Here is a 21,394-nt window from a genome sequence, read left to right as displayed (position 1 = left end):
ATTTGATACACTTCTGGCATTTGATTATAGTCAGGAATCTGGAAAAGAATAGTTTATACTGTTTATATTATACTGTGCACATGGATCCATTTTATGAGCATCGGAATAGAAATGAATAATTTCTGAGTCTGATGATATAGTTCAGAGAAGAATTATCTTGTCATCTTGTAATTATGGTACTTCAGTCACACTATGAATAAAAGAGTGGAAATACAATAAAAACGTACACGTTCACAACACAAAACTCCCACTTCAGCACTTTAACATATGACTGCCCACGTTCACAAATAAACGGACATCCAGTACCTTGACGGAGTTGTTGTTCCTCATTTCATGAATCATTCAGCGAGGTCATTCACGGCAAGAGTCTTAAAATGTACAGTTCAGGATTCATTTATGACACTCCATTATAGGGGATATTTCACCCATGTTTCCAAACACAAATGAAGATATTTTGGTAACACTTTACAAAAAGGTTTCATTAGTTAACTACAGTAGTTGACATGAACAACAGCATTTAATAAAACATTCATTCAAACTTTCTTTTAAATCAAAAAAGTTGTGTCTTAACTAGGGCTGTGCAAAAATTATTTGCGATTAATCGCATCCAAAATAAAAGTCTGTGTTTACATAATATATTTGTGTGTGCTGTATATAATTATTTTGTATATATAAATACCTATGCATGCATGTATATATTTAAGAATTATTTGCGCTTAAATTCTGTATATATATATATATATAAATACATAATCTATATTATATAAATATAAATATTTTATATATGAATAACACATTTTATTAAATACATACATGCATGTGTGTGTATTTATAAATACAAAATAATTATATACAGCACACACAAATATTTTATGTAAACACAGACTTTTATTTTGGATGCGATTAATCGCAATTAATTTTTGCACAGCCCTAGTCTTAACATTAGTTAATGCACTGTGAACTAACATGACAATTTTTATTAACTGACATTAACAAAGGTGCACTTAATTAACTAATGCACTTACTAATTGTAAGAACCCATTTAATATGATTTCAATTTGTATTATTATTATTCTAATTTTATTTCTGTTTATGTACAGTGCCGTTTTATTTAAAGGTTAGGGTACATATCATGCTTTTAAATCATTCATTTTTCCATATAAATCATACCGTTGTGGTCTATATAAAACATAACTGCAACGCTTGGGTCTGAATTCCTCATTATTAGAGCTCCACAAGCCCCTTTTCTGATGTGCGTCTTTGAGCGACCCGTTTCGAAGCGGCCCCTTTAAATAAAAAGGAGATGCGTCACACCCCGCCCGCTCTCCAGGTCGATGAGTTCACGGTCAGTTCAACTTCCCGCGCTCGGCCATTATTGTAGTTTGATTAGAGATATACGATTATATACGATACCGTCAAAGAACATTTTTATTCACAAGTTAATAAAATCTCAACAACAGAAGACTTGTCCATCAAGCCTTACATATTCGAGCCAGAGCGAGCGAGTTGATAAAGACGACGACGAACCTGCAGAACAACCTCTTCATATGGATGTATTGGTATGTGAGTTAACCGTTTTGTGTTATTAGTGAAAGTCGACTATTTCTCTTGTTAAAACAAGCACACTGACAAGATAAATAACCTTACCACAAAAAATCTGTATTGATAATATGATGCGTTTAGAAAAGCATCAGAAAACAACGCAGCTAAATGACCATTGATGAAACTCAAGAACAATAATACTGCAGACGTGTAACGTTACTTCAAAACAAAAACAAAGGTACTGCTAAACCATGACCACCATGTGTTTTAAGAAAGTAAAGTACTTTATTTTTATTAACAATATTTACAGCTTATCGAAACGCTCTGTTCGTCGTCTCCAAAGATAGAAGGAATTTACCCCTCATTCAGACGAAGTCAATCGGCAAACCCTTTTTTATTCTTTATACTCTCGTAACTTCTGCATCATTGAGCTCGGACTACAAAATCGGAGCGAGAAATAATAATGGCGGACTGCTCGGAGTGTTGGGCCGGTAGTCGATGTCCTTACTTGGCAGTTTCGCTGCAAAAACGTCGACGTTATAGTTCAAAAAACGTCATAGAGAACAGAAAAATCTGAGCAGGTTGAAAAATATGACCAAAACAGAATATAAAGATATAAACGAAGCACCTGAAGAGAATAATTTCATCTTTTCTGTACTTATAAACACTCCAAATGTACAACAAAATGCATTTAAGGGCTAAAAAAGTGGATTTTGCATGATATGTCCCCTTTAAGAATGTACTTGACGTTTCCTGTACTGCCTTTACTCATAGTTGTCCTTGTATATTTTACTTGAAGTTAGTTTTAAAGCCACTCCTCCTCATATGTTCATACAAGTATTGCTGTTAATGTTAATAAATGAGACCGTATGGTAAAGTGTTACTGATATTTTTAATGAAACCTGAGAGATTTCTCTCTCCATTGAAAGTCCATTCCACCAAAATGTCGACAAGCTTAGAAAGTAATAATAAATAAAATAAAGCATTGCGATAGTATCATATTGTGAGTTCAGTACGCGATCATTTTGTATCGAATCGTGACACGAGTGCATCGTTACACCCCTATCAGCAAATACTAATAGCACTAAAACAACAGCTCGATTCGCTCTAAAACGAGTGTAAAAGAACATTTTATTGGATTTTGAGAACAAACATGAAGCCAACCCAGACCGTCCACCAGAAAACAAACGCTCACTAGCCAGTGTGTGTGTGTGTGTGTGTGTGTGTGAAAGCTGCCCGAAAAGCTCTCAGAAATCAGTTGATGATTTCTGGCAGAAGAGGCCGACGCTAATGAAGGACCATAATCAGACCATCTACAAATATGGAATAAAAGTCAGTGTATACACACACACACACAAACACGGGCCGAGGTCCCGAGAGGATGCGGTAGGAACAAATAATCTCTACCACAGCTATGATACGCCAAACTGTGCAGATGGTGTTATGGTGTCCTGAAAATGAACAAGTCAAAACAAAGTTCTGTCTGTATGAAACACCAAGAACTCACAAAAATGAAGTAAATATTCTAGTTCAGAGAAGTATAAACAAAACCAACCAGCAGAAATCTTCAGAAGACTTGTAATATAACACTCAAGTCATATGGCTTGCTTGTTTCTCATTTCGAACCCAGAGTCACTTTCATGGAAAAGGGCTCTGGACCGGTTCAAGGGACGAAACAATCAAATTGAACAGAAACGCTTATTTGAAATTAGCATTAAACAGGTTAATAAAGTTATTTTATCGTTCTGTTTAATATTTTACCTTCGTGAGTCAACCACTCAAATGAATGAATTCAAATAGTACGGCCTATAGGCGTTTTATGTGGGCGGAGCTTAGGTGGAGGCAGAATGAACCCTCTGGTGCTTCACTAACGCTAGTTAGCAAGTTTTGTTAGCATTTTTTTGTTAACAGTGACTGGAGAATATTGTGTAAGGTCATTTTTATAAGTTAATTTTACTGGACGGAACCAGATTGGCCGACCCGTACACACTCGATCTGACAGGATTAAAGGGTTAGTTCACGCAAAAATGAAAATTAAGACATTAATTACTCACCCCCATGCTGTACCAACCCCGTAAGACCTTCGTTCATCTTCGGAACACAAATGAAGATATTTTTGATTAAATTTGAGAGCTGTATAACTACCACATTGGCTCCTAAAGGAATGACTCTTGTCGGCCCAGAAAGTCAATGAAGAAAATGTTTAAATATTCCATGTGACTACAGTGGCTCAACTATAAGTTTATCAAGTGACGAGAATACTTTTTGTGCGAAAAAAAACAAACAAAAATAACGACTTTATTCGACTATTCCTTTTCTTCCTCGTTGGCCTGAAACGAGACTTCAATACGATTTCCACGACGCATGCGCGAGAATCGCGATCTCCTTCAACTACTTCAGTTCTCTCGCATGCGTCGTTTTTTATTAATACTATTATAAATAATAATAATTTAAGCTCCTATTATGTATCTGAATCTGTGCTGGTTTGTATTGGCCGCCTCCAGTTTTCACAGTTTTGCCTCTGGCGCTGTGACGTAACTGTGACGTCGACGCAAAAGAGGTCTATAGTCTAATGTGACATTGACGCATCCAATGCAAGTGAAATGCCAACGCTCAGTTGTCAAGTCATCATAGGTAAGTCACTGGCATTAGCTTTTGGATGTCAGGATGTCACCAACCGTTGAAGTACTCAGATGAATGGCAGGTAATATCCAGCGTGGCATGTTTTAAAACCAGCGGAATTTGTAGACTTAAGGCCAATTTATACTTCTGCGTCGAGGGTACGCCGTTGGCTACGCACGTAGCCGACGCCTTTGCGAGCATTTATACTTCTGCAATCAGGTCTTGGTTGCTCTGCAGTACTGCTCCGAAACGCTAGTTGGCGGTGGAGGGTTTTAATGTTCCACTGTTCTGATTCCTCGAGTTGCAGCTAGGTTACTACAAGCCTGAAAGAGAGCGGATCATGTTGGAGCTTATTGAGGTGGAAAAACAGTTAATTTTAGTGAAATTACTAAAACTGAAAGGCAGAAATGAGAGAAGATGTCGGAGGAGATGGTACTGTGGAAATGCGTAGGAGGAAACGCGATGCTACCAAGCCGACCAATCACCGATCTTGCGGTCCGCGTCGTCGCGACGTGTAGTTAAATTTTTGAGGAGGTGCACGTCAGGCTACGGCGAAGGGTACGCGGTATGGGACGCGACTCTGCGTATGCTATGCCGTACCTACTGCGCGCACCCAACGGAGAAGTATAAATTGGCCTTTAGTGTAGAACAGCTACTATGCAATGTTAGCATTGTGGCTTTATGTATGCTCAGTGTGTCATTATGTTACTGGCATTTCCTCATAGTTACCCAAGATCAGTTTCAAATCAACTTACAGGTTACAAAGTTTATTGTAGCTGTGTGGACACTCAGTTTTTCCTGTCGTTTAATGCATTCGGCTCAAATCTTGAGTTATAAAAGATTAAAGATGACCAGATGGCAAACACCAGAGTAAGACACTCTTCCACTCTCCTCAAATACATAAAACATTAGTCTTTAGAAAACATTAAAACGCTGGACTTATTTAATCTGGCACTGTAAACAAGCCGAGACCGTCTCCAAAATATATGCAAACACTTCATTTCAGGATTGAAGTGGGTGGAGCTTCTCTACGAGGCTTTACTGAGAGTTTGAGGTTATGAGGTTTACTCACAAGCTCTTAGTATAAAGTAAAGGCAAATAAATAAATAAAAATAACATTATTAACCAGAATTTTTTACTGATCAAACTGTTTTCGGAACTGTAATGATACAGAAGGAAGGCATAAATAGAAATATTAAAGTCCCCCTGTGGTGAAAATACAGCTTTTAATGTTGTTTATATATCTATGTGGTGTTTTTAATGTGCTTTAAGACAAACTATGTGTAAGTATTTTCTAATTAAAACAGCAGTGAACCAAAGACAGTCTCAAAAACACGGTTTGAAATCGCTGGTGTTTCTGACGTCACACACTACCTTGTAATCAATCAGATAAACGTGTGATCGTCAACCAGTGGATCTCTGAGCTGAGGGTGTGAGTGGAGGCGGGGCTCATTTGCATATTAATAGAACCACGTATACTAAATGAGGCAAGGGTGTAAAAAGATATTTTAAAGGCATGAAGAATATTTTTTGTCATAATTAAATGTGTCATTTTGGTGATCAAAAATTAGTTTTAAGGGATAAAATGATTGACTACTATTTTCGGTTCGCTATCCCTTTAAAACATGGCAAACATGCCGATTAGGCAAGTTCTGAATCTCTTATTGATTTCTTGGATCCTCCAAAACTTGACACACAGATGCTGATGGGTTATAGAACAAAATGACCTAAAAAGCCCTCTCTGGAGTGCTTGTGGTCATGGCAACCGGAGGAGCCGGCTGAGATTGGGCATCCCTGGTGCCTGTTTTATATCATATAGTTGGAGCATGGTGCTCTCTTTAAACAGTGTGTGGGAGAGAGAAAGAGACAGAGACAATGACACCTTCACTAATCCTAACCATTACTACATAATCTACCTTCAAGATATAAGAAATAATCTGATTTCTGTGACTGAACGCTCAGGAAGATATAAACGGGCGGCTGTAGGCGGTGTTGGGGTAACTCAAGTCATTTGAGTTACGTAATCAGATTACTTTTACAACACAGACTTACTTTTTCAAGTAACCCGAGTTATGTAATCAGATTACTTTTACAATACAGACTACTTTTTCAAGTAACTTGAGTTATGTAATCAGATTACTTTTACAAAACAGACTACTTTTTCAAGTAACCTGAGTGATGTAATTGGATTACTTTTACAATACAGACTACTTTTTCAAGTAACTTGAGTTATGTAATCAGATTACTTTTACAAAACACAGACTACTTTTTGAAGTAACTTGAGTTATGTAAACAGATTACTTTCACAATACAGACTACTTTTTCAGGTAATTTGAGTTATGTAATCAGATTACTTTTACAATACAGACTAATTTTTCAAGTAACTTGAGTTACGTAATCAGATTACTTTTACAACAGACTTACTTTTCAAGTAACTTGAATTACGTAATCAGATTACTTTTTAAAACACAGACTACTTTTTCAAGTAACTTGAGTTACGTAATTTGATTACTTTTACAATACAGACTACTTTTTCAAGTAACTTGAGTTACGTCATCAGATTACTTTTACAACACAGACTACTTTTTCAAGTAACTTGAGTTACATAATTAGATTACTTTTACAATACAGACAACTTTTTCAAACAATACAGACTACTTTTCAAGTAACTTGAGTTACGTAATCAGATTACTTTTACAACAGACTTACTTTTCAAGTAACTTGAATTACGTAATCAGATTACTTTAAAACAGTCTACTTTTACAGACTACTTTTTCAAGTAACTTGAGTTACGTAATTTGATTACTTTTACAACACAGACTACTTTTTCAAGTAACTTGTGTTACGTCATCAGATTACTTTTACAACACAGACTACTTTTTCAAGTAACTTGAGTTACGTAATTAGATTACTTTTACAATACAGACTACTTTTTCAAGTAACTGGTTATGTTTGCAATTTACAATAAAATATCGTACTTTTTCAAATAAGTAACGCGTTATTTTTTTCACATTTGATGGCTCTCCTGTCCCCATGTTGAGAGAAAAAGTGGGGTGTTGTGTGTGTGTGTGCACTGTGTAAACATGATGGTTATTTTAGTTCTAGACTAAATGTGAATATGCATTTACTCATCACACTTGCACAAAAACATTAAAATGCATTATCAGAATTGTATCAGAAACTATATTAAATTTACACAAATATACTTTATTTAATCTCACTTTATTAACCAATGTCTTTGCTGCTGACCTTCAATGATCTAATTCAACCATACTAATAAGCAAAAATTAGTTTAGATTATATTTAGAAATAAGAGTGTTGAGCTTCTCCTGTATCCAATAGTTCTTTAATCCAGAGTGGCGCCCTCTACTGAACTGGAGTAATTATGCATTTCCTTGAGACTGAGCCTGAGACTTATTCGTTTCACTTTTGGTGTGAAAGGGCCTTGACATTTCCCAAAAATGGAACCTTTTTTGATGTTGTTAAAAAAGCAAGCCCAGCTCAAGTGAGAAAAAGACAATGCAATGCATTACTTTTCATAAAAAGTAATTAAGTATTCATTTTTTAGAAAGTAACGCAATTTCAAAATCTCACTTCAAGTTGTCCTACACTCAATCTAGCAGTGTGTAGAGTCATATGTGTAGGTTTAGGGTTGGTGTGCATGTGTGTGTATGTAAGGACTTGTTTCTCCGGTTATTGTGGTGTGAGATTTCAGGTGTGTGACACAAAAGCATTGCAAAACAACCACTCAGACGCACAAGACTACATTCTTAGCAACAGCACACACTACACACAGAGCTTGAGCAGTTAAAAACAAAAGTGTCCAATGTTACTCATTCTTTATTTTTTCCACATTTTACAATATTTAATAAAAAATAATCATCATATGCAAGCAATTTTTTAGAAAAGCTTCATAAGTTAGCAAAGGTTGTCCAAACTTTTATAGCAAGACTAGTATTGCACGGCATTCAACTTTTTACCGAAACACCAAAACGAACGTTTATCGATCGATTAATGAAACACTTTTAGTTAGCATGCCGACTGCAAAGGTCACCCCACTTAAAGATGGACATTTATTTGAATTTCATTATAAAATTATATTTTATATATATATATATATATATATATATAGTTTATATATAATATATGTATTATATATAAACTATGTATTAACTAACTCATTTAATTGTATTAACTAACATTAACAAAGATTAATAAACACTGTAACTAATGCATTGCTCATGGTTAGTTCATGTTAGTTAATGCATTTACTAATGTTAACTAATGAACCTTATTGTAAAGAGTTACCAAAGCAATCTCGGAGCAGCACTAATTAAACGTCACCATTTCACTCGATGATTTCGGTCAAACTAAAATTTCTGAATATTTTTGGTTGCTGATATTTTAAATGCATCACAGTATCATACTGTGTCATAATTGCATCTCTGCGGCGGTTGACCGGTCATCAATCTGAAACGGATGTTTTTTCTGCTCTAACCATTTTTGTTTTACTCTTTTCCTGGAGTTTCACACAAACTACATTGCAATAATTTCCCCCAGATTTTATTTTGTGTGGAAATTATGTAGCATTATTTTACTAAGCTAAAATCAAACCATTTTGTTTTTTGCTTTAAATCTTGAAATTATGCAATACAAATAAATGTAAAATTAAAAAGATGCACATGCAACATGTGTGTAACATATTTTCTTTGGATTGTGATGTAAATGCAGTGGTTGCCACTGACTTAAAATGGATAAAGTGGATTTTTGTGATTGTTTAAGGCCAGTTTGGCGAGCAATAGAGCAAATTAAAAATAAAAATTTACTTAAAGGTTTTTTCTTTTTCTTGAGTGTAAAATAAAAAACTGATATTGGAATTCATGGAAGCTTGTTTCTCAGAATAAACTATTTAAAAGATAATTGCGACATTTAATCTAATAACTCTCAGTGGCGTGTTATAAAGTCAGAATAGTAAACTCAGTTAGAAAGTAGAAAGAAAAAAAGTCACATTTAACTTTTCAATTTTTTATTCGGTGGCGAAACAAGCTTCTTTAGGAATCGGCCCATCAGCAGATCCTTAAAGGAGTAGTTCACTTTTAAAAAAAAAACTTTTTTTTGCTGATAATTTACTCACCCCCATGTCATCCAAGATGTCCATGTCTTTCTTTCTTCAGTCGAAAAGAAATTAAGGTTTTTGATGAAAACATTCCAGGATTTTCTCCATATAATGGACTTCAATGGGTACCAAACGGTTCAAGGTCCAAAAATAAATAAAAAAGTTTACGTTTAAGCACAAATGCTTGCCTTGCTCTGTTCTGCGATGAGCGTTTGTGACTCTCCTGTTCAAACTCATTCATCAAAATGAACAAATCTTTTTTTGAGTAATTTCATTCGGTGAACCTTCGTTCGTAGGACCTTGAACCATTTGGTGCCCAGTTAAGTCCATTATATGGAGAAAATCTTGGAATGTTTTCATCAAAATCCTTAATTTCTTTTCAACTGAAGAAAGAAAGACATGAACATCTTGGATGACATGAGGGCGAGTAAATGATCAGCAAAAGTTTTTTTTTTTTAAAGTGAACTACTCGTTTAAGATGTGTTCATTTCACATAAGAGAAATCCAGTCATTTCAATAGGAATCCACCGGATTTTAATTCTTTTGAGGGTGGAAGATTTCCACATGAAGATTTCACAACCATTTCCATTCATATGTGCCTCAGTGACCAACAGAAAGCTGCTTGATTCTGTGTGGTATCTGTGAGCTGAGCTTCATACATCACTACACTAAAGACAATGGACCTTTTTAGCCGACAAAATTCTAACGAAATGTTGCTAATGTGATCGCACCTTGTTAGCTTTTATCTATATTCATCACTTTAAAAAGGTTTTCTACAACTTTAAAGGTCAAAAGAGACCAGTCACAAACTCCTCTTCTTCTTAAGTGCAAAAGGTTGTGGCTAATATTAGTCCAAAAGAACAAATGGATGCATATTTTGGAAAATTCCACCAGTGTATCCAGGCACTTTTGTAATAAAACTTTCAGGGCCTGAATTTCAGGAAGGGATTCATTTTACTCTGTCCTGCAAATTGAGCACTTATAATGCATTCATTCACTAGCAATGTTGGTTGAATGAGTAAATTAATCGACACAGATGAACAGATCAAATCAATAATTTGAAACACGTTGACAAGGCTGCAATTCCAGGTCCTGGCGTTCTATGATTTGGGACACACTAATCCAAATCTTGCATGAATACTCGAATGATGGCATAGAATGATGATTGAGTCTGAATGCATAGCACAAGATTATTTACTAGAGAAAGCTGTGGTAGAACTGGAGGTTCATGGTAGCCGCAGCAAACGCCTTAAATCCAGGACTTCCTGGAGCTTAACTGAATGTTTATGTTGTCCATTTAGCATGGGAAAACCTTCGACACATGATCAACATGACGTGAATTGACAGTTTCAAATGAACCAGAAATGTGGAAATGTTTCACTCATGCAGTGCATTCTGGTGTGTTAGAATCAAATAGAGTCAAATGAGGTTTTTGGTAACACGTATGTCATAAAGGGTCATTCACAGTATTTAATCGCCAGACATTGGTCGCTGTTGGGGTTTTTCCTCTACGCCTTTTAAAATAAAGGTTTTTATTGGCATCGATGGAGAACCTTTAACATCCATGGAACCTGTCCATCACACGAAATGTTCTATTGATAGTGGAAATAGATTCTTTAGAATATTCAAATATTCATATTTGAAGAACTGATCACTGAAAGGTTCTTTTCAAGAATTGCATTCTTTTAATGAAGCTTTTTTTCGTCTCTATGACAGCAGGACACTCAAATTGTTTACTAAAAATATCAAAATGAAATAAAGAAATAAAAAATGTTCAATATAGAATAGGTGTATTTAAATCATTGTAGTTATGAATTGCATTTTAAATGTATTTTGAGCGCCCACACCGCGTGCCTACATTTGAAATCGAACTTGGGCGCGCAAAAGACGTGAGCAGCCCTTTAACGGGTTTATCATGCTGACTCAATAGATTGTGTTTTCTTGATATGTTTTCGTTTTTATTTGTACACTTTATGCATTTGAAAATAGCCTAAATAAAGTAACAAAACGAAAAGAAAAAAAAACAATATGCGGGCCTACAAACAGCCTATTATTATTAGGATTGTTTTTTTGTTTTGTTTTTTTGGCTATTTGGGTTTTTTTGTGTGTTTGTTTTAAAACGCCTTGATCGGCTGGACGAAAGTTAACCCACAGCTTTGAAAGTAAAGAAGAATATACAGCCTGTATAAACGAGAGGTTTTGTTAGGATTTTTCATTATGAGGCAGATAGCAGTTATATTTTTTGTAGCGTGTGGTGTGGTCAGGTGCGCGAGTGTGACTGTCATTATAGACCTAGGACAGAGCTCTTCACTTTTAACAGTTAAAAAAAAAAAAATCACTTAATTTTCAAATAATTGTATCATTATTATAGTTTTATGTATTTGTGATGTTTTTTCGTTGATGACAATTGTTAAAAAATGTTCAATCAAAACATCCCGTCTTTTTTTTTTTTTGGTCGACTAATCGTTGCGACTAAGACTTTGGTCGACTAAGGATTTCTTTGGTTGACTACAGCCCTAGTAACAACCCTGCACTCTTCGCCCCAAACACTCAAAAGACATGAAACCTCCACTGTGTGTATCCTCTCTCCACCATCGTGCCTATAAGAAGTCATGTGATCTCAGTTGGTGGTGTCCATCCGAGTTGACGTCACTTTTTTAATGACGTACGACTCGCATTTACTGGGGAATATCCGATTTGTCTGTTTAAGCCCCGTTCACACCGCCAGCCACACGCAGCGACAAAGCAAGATCCCATTCATTTCAATGACACGAGCGACAGTGACCGTTGGCGACAGAATGTGGGCGTGTCAAGCGACAAAAGTTGAGAATTTTCAACTTTATGCAAATGAGACGCGATTTTCGCGTAAGACTTTCAGTGGAGCTCACGTCACCGTCTCGAGTGCAGGCAAAACAGAAAGAGGACGATTCGATGACGATTTGATTGTTTTATATGATTTGACTGTAACCACATACATAGATAATAAAAAATGATGCATGGAAAAAAACTGTCGACAGCCTCAGTGAGTTTAATTCATACATTTAACGATATAGTTCGAGTGTTTTAATTTTATGATACACGTTGATGCAGTTCATTTTACAATTTCCCCTGCATTACGTTGAATATTAGGGACAAGAAAATTGATTATTTGTCAAATTCGAATGACGTTTTTATAATTTGTGAGTTTAATTTGTTCATTGATTGATCGTTGATCTAGTAAATGGTTTAATCCACTGAACACAGCTGTGGAGATATAAAAACACTCTCCCAACTGCATGCGGTTTCTTTTTAGCCTTAAAAGTCATTTATTCCAAGGCAAATTAAAATTATATATCACTTCTGATGGTATTTTGTATAGATATGGCTAGACGTGCAGTCTACCAATAACATCAGAGCGACAGCACTATGAACGCCCACAAGTGACATCACCGTACAAAGCCTAGCGACCCCGTGTGAACGGGGCTTTACATGGCACTCGCAAATGCACGTATCCGATTCATATCCGATTTATTACCAGATTTGAGTGAGGCCTGAATCCAAGTTCACCGGCCATATCCGATCTGTGCCAAATGAGAGGAAACAATCAGATTTGGGTCACTTGAACCATGCAGTGTAAATGGGGCCTAAAGCTCACCAAATAGAGCAACATCGTTCATAAATGCTAACGACTGTTGGAGGCCAGTGACAAAAACATCTGACCACATGATTGATTAAATAAAGTGTCAGAAAGTTATTTTAATTTCTATTACTGCAGATTTGGACTGAGTTTGCAGTTTCCAGTGCGTTAATAACCATGGATGCCGTTATTTCACAGGCCATCAAATGTGAAGACTGAACCAAATGATACTTCGCTTCAGCCAAATCCTAAAGCAGAACCACATTACCTTTGTTGAAAAGGCAATCCAAGAATACACTGCAGTGAGTTTGAGAACAAATAAATCAAAATATCTTAATAGTGCATTATATATATATATATATATATATATATATATATAGGCTCCAATTTTTCACACACAACCGTTCCTCAATCAGAGGTAAAGATGGGTCGGTGTGCAGGGGGCCACATTAACATCTCTCCCCAGCTCAATCAGAGCGTTAGACGGTGCTTCATCACAACAACCACAGAAAACACACACAAACATTCATAAACACACATGCAGAGACAAGCACTACAATTAGACTGAGGTACACACACACACTCAGAGAGCAGATGCAATTACACAGGCAGGGGAAATGAGAGGTGATACACTGATAGAGAGGTAGAGGCTGATAATGGACTAGATGAGCGCTGTGAGTGTGTGTGTGTGTGTGTGTAAACTGCCAGCTAGAGCCATTAACCTCTCATACTAATAACATACTTTAATAGCAACTTTGCTAGTTTGTTTTTTACCTTGACATAATTAAATACAGAGCTCAACACTTGATGATGGTTTTGGGAAAAAGAGCACAATGAGACATAACCACTTGTTTTTTGTTTTTACCAAAAACACACACACACATCTATAGCGTGAATTGTTAGGTTTATGAACCCGATTTTACATATGAATAAAATATGAATGATGCTGGCCCATGTCAAGTCATGCGTGTTGCTATAGTGTCTACTTGCTGACTGACCCATGTCAAAAAGCCTCAAATTATTGTTTTAATTGAAGTAAAAAGTTAAATCTCAAAGCACAAACACGTTAGTAACATATGAACTCAAAGGGCATTTGAGGTTCTGTGAGTAATAAAGCCGGTCCTTTAAGACCTCACTGACTCTTAACAATAGCATACTTGACTCAGCACTGTGATGACAAATGTTATGGAGCTCGTGTGCTACACTATCATTAGCTACACCAGTAATTTTCCACAGTTCCATTTGTATTCAATTGGCACTCGCTCTCTCTCCCCAGGGATGCCTTAATGTCTCTATAATATAGCATAGTATAGCTCGATCGGCATCCCACTTCACAGTGTGCTTCGTGACTAAAAGAATTACGTTCATCAGCGTTTTATTTTTGCTAACACAAGCATTAATATTACTATTGTTCTCATTTAGGGTTGTTTAAATCCCTAACCTGAAGTATTTCAAATTTGAACTACTAAACAGAACATTAGCCATTAGGAGGATCCGAGTCATATCTAGAGACCAGGGGCCAGATTCACAAAAATCTTATTTAAAAATAAGTTAAGAAGCTCGTAAGAATGTTTCTAAGAGCAATTCTTGAAAAAAAAGTCCAAATATTATCTTTAAGAAACGAAACAATGCTAAAAGTAACCTTATTTAATTTTATTTTTCATTACTTTTTTAATAGTTTTTGTCAAATGATTAAATCATTCGTTACGCCGTCATCTTTATGGAGGCAGTTAACAGTTTACTTCTCTTCCCCTATTAAAATATTTAGAATATTTAAACAGCGAGCAGACTTTCCTTGTGTAATTATAAAATCAAAAACAAGGTCTCGATTTGACTTTGACAAATTGTTCCTGAATTTTGAATTCAAGTCACGAATTTTCAATCATCATGAGCGATCATTGTTTACATGATCGGTCATTAGCGTCACTTCAGAGTAAGTGTATAAATCCCTAGTGTAGAGTTTCCCAATAATGACCTAGATCACAGTTTCATAATGAACAGAATATCATTGAAAACATAAAAGGTCTTTTTTTGCCATTGCTTTGGCAAAGTATCTGTCAAATGAAATAAAATTGAAAGTGCGATATGGCTTTGTGCACTCATCAAATTGCAAGAAAAAGACTTTGCCAGAAATAAGTTTAGTCTGTTGTGCTGCGTGTTTAAAAGCTCACGCGATCAGTTTTCCGAGTCTCGGGATGGTTCAGTTCACAGTGAATGAGTTTAGCCTGAATTTACGAACGTAACAGGCACCGGTTATGCTTTAAGGTCACATTAGCACAATTTCCAACATGTTGATAGCATTTTACTAGATTTCTAATAAGACATGTTTGTAAAGCTGTTTTCACCGAAAATGTATTTTTCACCCAAATATAAGCTCAACTACAGTTTTCATTCAAATAAAAGGGTTAATCAATCTATTACAAGTGAGGTGAAGTTAGGACAAAAGTATTGTAATTGTCCTATTGAAGTGCAAAGTTAAATAATATACTAATGTATTATGCAGTTTTAATTATTTTTACAGTGCATTTATTTTCCAACATTGTTATAGGAATAATAATAATATAAAGTTGTTTGGCTAATGTAGACTGAGACACTAATCACAACTAAAAATAAGGTTGAGTCTCATTTAAAGTTCAGGTACAAGTCAACACACAGTGTTTTTTCTTTGTTCAATTTGCATACTTAATGTGCACCAGATTGATGAAGGTTTAAGGCCCTTGCACACTGAGTCCGAAATTCGCGTCCAATTTTCGCACGTTAAAAAAATACGACCGCACGTTATGTCAATCACGCTCGCACACTGCCTCTGAAACTTAAAAAGAAAAAGAAAATCGAATTGGGTTCGATTTCTGCGTTTTTCGCATCCGTAGCAAGCAGTTTGAATGGAGTTTGACAATTCAGAGCCACTGAAGCACGAATACGAAAAACGCATAAAAAAATGAAAAAATTAAGAATTTATTACAATGATTTTTATGAAGATTATTTTCAAGAATTTGAAGTTCTATCTTACTGTAAAAACAATCGTAAAATCCCCATGTGGTGAAAATCCAGCTTTTAATGTCGTTTATATGTCTATGTGACGTTTTTAATATGCTTGAAGACCAAATGTGTAAATTCATAAGTGGACAGCATTGCTGAGTATTTCCTCCTTAAAACTGCAGTGAACCAAAGGCCCCGTCCACACTACTGAGTTTTCGTTAAAAAAACGGAGAATTAAAACGAATACGATCTCCGTCCACACCAGCGTTTTGTCTGCGTATTAGAATTGATCTCAGTCCACATTAAAACGACTGAAAACGCGGATCACGTGACCATTCACCAACACTGGGCATGCGCGCGCCGGTGTAAACAGTGGTTGGCGAATCAGGGAAGGACACGTCATGACTGATGACACCCAATCATAGAGCCGAGCGTGAGCCTCTCCGTCAGCGTTTGTAAACTCCTCCGTTTTGTCTCGTCCACACTAAAACGCCCTCCGGAGTTTCAAAACGCAAAACGCAGCTGCAACGTTTCTAAACTTCTCCGTTTTAGGTCTTCGTTTTTCCCGTTTTAGTCTGGACGGGAGCTGCAAACGTAGCAAAAGGTCTACGTTTTTAAACGAAAACGCAGTAGTGTGGACGGGGCCAAAGACTGTGTAAAAAACACGCTTTGAAATCGCTGGTGTTTCTGACGTCACAAACCACCTTGTAACCAATCAGATTAACGTGTGATCTGGATTTCTGAGCTGAGTGAGTGGGTGGGTGGAGGCGGGGCTCATTTGCATATTCATATAACCGTGTATACCTAATGAGACAAGGGTGTCGAATTACATTCAAGCAAATTCTCAAGGAAAAAAAAACTTAAATGTGTCATTTTGGTGATCAAAGATTAATTTTAAGGGATAAAATGATTGACTACAAGGGGACTTTATTGTTTTGTGAATCCAGCTCCAGATCATAGTTGTCAACCAGAACACCCTAGCAAAAACATAGCAAAACAAATGACCCAGAACACTTTAGTAACCGCAGAGCGCTGCACTGGAAACCACCTGCGTTGGCATATTCAGCATGAACAAACACCACATACACTTTCTTCAGAAATCTAGCTTAGCTTGCTTCACCGAGTCCGACACCAAGATAAGACGCATCTTTTCACCGATAATACAAAAGACAGCTTATGGTGTGACAGGTTTCTCGGACTTCCCCTCATAAATCTTTACTTCAACAAACGTTCTGGGATTTCCCCCTGAAAGTGGTTGAAGATTAACCTCGTTTCTTTTCCGGCAAGCTTTCAAAGAGCCACGTCATGTTTAACTGAGATATGACATCGCAACTCCCATCCCTTTCTCACCTGTTTAATCAGCATGTAGGTCTCGGACATGATCTTCTCGATGCGCTGCAGGTCGTAGGTCATGCCCTTCTGACCTTGCTGCCAAACCCTGTACGCATCCAGAAGCAGCGTCTTGCCAGACTCCACGTCATCCAGCAGTTTTCTCTTTCTGTTGGGTCTCTGTGGAAGCGTTAGCTCAGGGCTGCTTGGCGTTGGCGCTGCGTTCACCTGATTCTGTAGCTGTAGCTGTTGCTGTTTAGAGCTAATGCTCAACTCCTCCAGCGACAGCTCCGTCGCCCGACTGCTCTCTGGGATCTTCTCGACCTCCTCCGCTACTGATTTAACCATCGCCTGCTCTTGTGGGACAGTGTCAATTGGTGTTTGAGGCTCTCTGAATTTTGAAGCACCCGGCCATAATCCCAATCCGAGCTCCATAGGCTCTCCGAGTCCTGAAGTACCTTCTCTGGGGTGAACCGTGACCGCTGTGACCTGAGTCAAAGGCTCCAGAGAGAGCTGAAGTGTGGCTGAATGCTGTTGAGGAGCGGCAGGAGGTCCCGTCTCACTCCCTGTAGGGGTGTCGGGGACTCCTGCTTTAGGCTGGCTGGTGTGTGAGCATTTGGGGTCTTCTGCAGCAGGAGGCCGGTTGGAAACATCCGCTGTGGTCATTTCAGACGCTTTAGGAGGATCGCTTACCTGAGAGAGAGAGAGAATGAAAGAGAAACTGAAACATCTTCACACTATAAATGCAGCAGAGAAGCCACATCTTAAAGGGTTAGTTCACCCAAAAATGAAAAGTAAGTCATTAATTACTCACCCCCATGCTGTACCAACCCCGTAAGACCTTCGTTCGTCTTCGGAACACAAATGAAGATATTTTTGATTAAATTTGAGAGCTGTATAACTACCACATTGGCTCCTAAAGGACTGCCTCTTGACGGCCCAGAAAGTCAATGAAGAAAATGTTTAAATATCCCAAGTGACTACCGTGGCTCAACTATATGTTTATCAAGCGACGCGAATACTTTTTGTGCGAAAAAACAAACAAAAATAACGAGTTTATTCGACTATTTCTTTTCTTCCTTGTAGGCCAGAAACGAGACTTCCTTAGATTTGCACGACGCATGCGCGAGAATTGCGATCTGTTTTAGTTCAGTTCTCGCGCATGCGTCGTGGAAATCTAAGGAAGTCTCGTTTCTGGCCTACAAGGAAGAAAAGAAATAGTCGAATAAACTCGTTATTTTTGTTTGTTTTTTCGCACAAAAAGTATTCGCGTCGCTTGATAAACATATAGTTGAGCCACGGTAGTCACTTGGGATATTTAAACATTTTCTTCATTGACTTTCTGGGCCGTCAAGAGCCAGTCCTTTAGGAGCCAATGTGGTAGTTATACAGCTCTCAAATTTAATCAAAAATATCTTCATTTGTGTTCCGAAGACGAACGAAGGTCTTACGGGGTTGGTACAGCATGGGGGTGAGTAATTAATGACTTAATTTTCATTTTTGGGTGAACTAACCCTTTAAGGCCAATTCACACCGCACAGACAAACGCCAACAATCAAGTTGGCTGATAGAATTTAGTGTTTTTATCAAAAATAACTGTCATGTTCACACTGACCCAACAGACACCAGCAAACACTGATTGAACATGTTCAAAGTCCCTTTAGGCAAGTCCTGCCACTCGGCCGCCATCTTGGCAGCTATTTGGGACTAACAAGACCATGCTCCTATCTAAATGAATGAGCAGAGAGTCAGAATTGCACATTCACTGGTCACCGGGGCATAAAAACTGCTTGTATCCACAAGTTTCCGGGGGGCGCTCCTGTAAAAAATAAAGTGGGTGAAACTTCCGGTGAGGCGGCGGAAGTAGCATTCCAATGGTGTTTTGTGTGTTAGTTAGCGAAGAGGCTAGCTGTTTTTCAGAGAATTATTTTACTATATAAAGACGCAAATCTTTATGAGAGATGTCGTTACGGAGCTCAGGGACAACATGTGCTGTTCACGGTTGTATGTATAACCGGACTAAACTAATTCAGTGGCTTAAACGTGATTGTTTTGAACAGAAGCCGAAAACGAAATCAGAGTGATCCTGCCAACGACTGAAGTTTCCATCACCTCCCAAAAGACAACGAATCTTCCTGTGTACATTAGTTTAAATTCTTAATATTCTATAAACTCTCTCAGCATGTGATTGGCTGTTCGCTACTGATAAACCTAAACTCAGGATCAAAGCCTGTGTTGACAGAATACCAAATGTGCCAGTTAATGTATTCCAGTAGCACATTCATTTATAATTTTGAATAAACTCCAAAGCACAATGACTAAGTGTGTATTTTTTATTTCAATTGTTTGTCAGCTCGCACAACTGTCTGTCACCATGCCTTGATGAGTATTGATTATTAATAATGTTATTATAATACACTGCGGAGGGTAAAGGTACTGTTATTTCACCCTTTTGAATTTCGTTGAGGTTGTGTTCCCACATCGTTAGCTAGTTTGGATCGCTATAACTTGAATGACCGTCAACTGTTGAATGAACGAGTGTCAAGCATGTCAAATCGCGCTTTGTTTACTTTGAACCGGAAGTCGTGCCCACTTTTGACGCAAGGCATCATGGGACGTAGGAAACTTGTGGATAAAAACAGCAGTAAAATATGATAAAAACGGCTGAAAAAGTTTGATGATTTTGCCCCAAAATAAGGTTTAAAACGCCTTTTCCCCACAGGTTATACGTTGACTACGCATGCGCAAGGGTTCTCGTCTCTACTGTCGCAAACCTGACTGTGGAACCAGACGATAGGCTCACATGTTTCCAGGCTTGACTGTAAAAAACAGACGATTGTCGCAGTTCTTCTGGTCTTAGTCTCTGTTTTTTCCGTTTCTTCATATAATTTCAGATGCACTCGATCCGACCTCCGTGTGGAGCATTGGCTGTTGTCAGAATCCTTGTGCATTCAAAAATTTCACTGGATTATTACAATTAATGTCTGGAAATGTAAAGTGATATTTCCTACTGAGACACTACAACAAAATACATAAATAACTGGCTTAAAACCATTTCTTTGAGGCGAAAATACTAGTGTGCCTAAGACTTCAGCACAGTACTGTATAACATTAATATAAGTGATCACACAGATTTAGACCTGTATTGTATTTATATAAAACATTCACAGGCAAATTTGCTTTATGTATTTCCCCGATGTTGAAATCAGGCTCATATAAATGTCAGGAAACACGATTCCTGCTGCATGTCAATATCCGTGGATCACTGGATCTTTGGTAAGATGTGAGGAACGTTATATCGAGTCCAAGCTTTAATTTAAACTCATATCGTTTGTTTTACTCGTGTTTTCCTCTATTAAATCCAGTCACACAGCAGCTCTTCTCCCACTCGATCCTTCTGAGGGAGTGTGATCCGGCGGGAAAGTGACCTCAATTCATACGCTCTATCATTTAAAGGTGTTTACCAGTGGGAGCAAACTTTTCTGGAAAGTTTCTGTTTCAATCTCCCTAATTAACTTCGCTTTGGCCTGATTTTTTGTTTGAAATGATGTCACATCTGTTCTTTGATTTCGCTTGAAGTATGTCGGAGTATAGTTGTATTAAATGTGTATTAAATCTGTATGAAAATTCTATTAAATAGTATTAAATCACTGTGAAAATGGCTAATTCTGCTGAAAGAATGACAAGTGTGACTCTAGAAGCGAGAAAGGTCACAAACGCAACATTTATATTGAAGTTTCCCTGCAATTAATCTGTTCTAACTTGGGAATGCAAAGACCTTTAAAGACAGAAGCACAGGCACCAAGTTAAGCGATGCGATCTCTGTTCTTCTAGCAGTCAGGATGGCATTAGCTAATGTGTTAGCACAAACATAAGCGTATCCTTGGCTGTCAGAGCTGGCTTAAGTCTCATTTCCCAAACATGGCAGTGTCTCCATAGGAAACATATGATACCAAGGCCACTGTTCAGCTTCTATTTCTGATTTCTGGGGTATAATAAAATAAAACACACAATAAAGAAACAGAAACAAAAATAAAACCTTCTAAAAACAAATGAGAGCATTAGTTGTCATACCCCTGTGAGTTTATCCAGATTGTCCTCCAGCACTTTTACAGTGAAGCAAAACGCTCGCTTGGCCAAAACTTGTCGGTCCACATCTCGCAAGTACTTCCTGTAACACACAATATATA

At 37.3% G+C, this 21,394-nt stretch overlaps 1 protein-coding gene across 6 annotated transcripts in view; it reads right to left on the bottom strand.

Annotated features, from left to right (window-relative positions):
- Positions 1-21,394, bottom strand: part of cabin1 (calcineurin binding protein 1) — a 154,608-nt gene that overhangs the window by 29,389 nt on the left and 103,825 nt on the right. For all 6 annotated transcript variants that reach the window (XM_089119272.1, XM_039675057.2, XM_039675058.2 and 3 more), the window contains 2 exons: positions 21,279-21,375; positions 17,226-17,897 (listed from right to left, as the gene is read on the bottom strand). In XM_089119272.1, coding sequence (XP_088975398.1) covers positions 17,226-17,897; positions 21,279-21,375 — 769 coding nt within the window. The remainder of the gene's footprint in view (positions 1-17,225; positions 17,898-21,278; positions 21,376-21,394) is intronic.

The sequence above is a fragment of the Pimephales promelas genome, chromosome 14, assembly GCF_988280905.1.
Source record: "Pimephales promelas chromosome 14, fPimPro1.hap1.1, whole genome shotgun sequence".
Classification (NCBI taxonomy): domain Eukaryota; kingdom Metazoa; phylum Chordata; class Actinopteri; order Cypriniformes; family Leuciscidae; genus Pimephales; species Pimephales promelas.
Note: the sequence above shows the minus strand (reverse complement) of the source record. Positions and strands in the feature narration are given on the sequence as shown.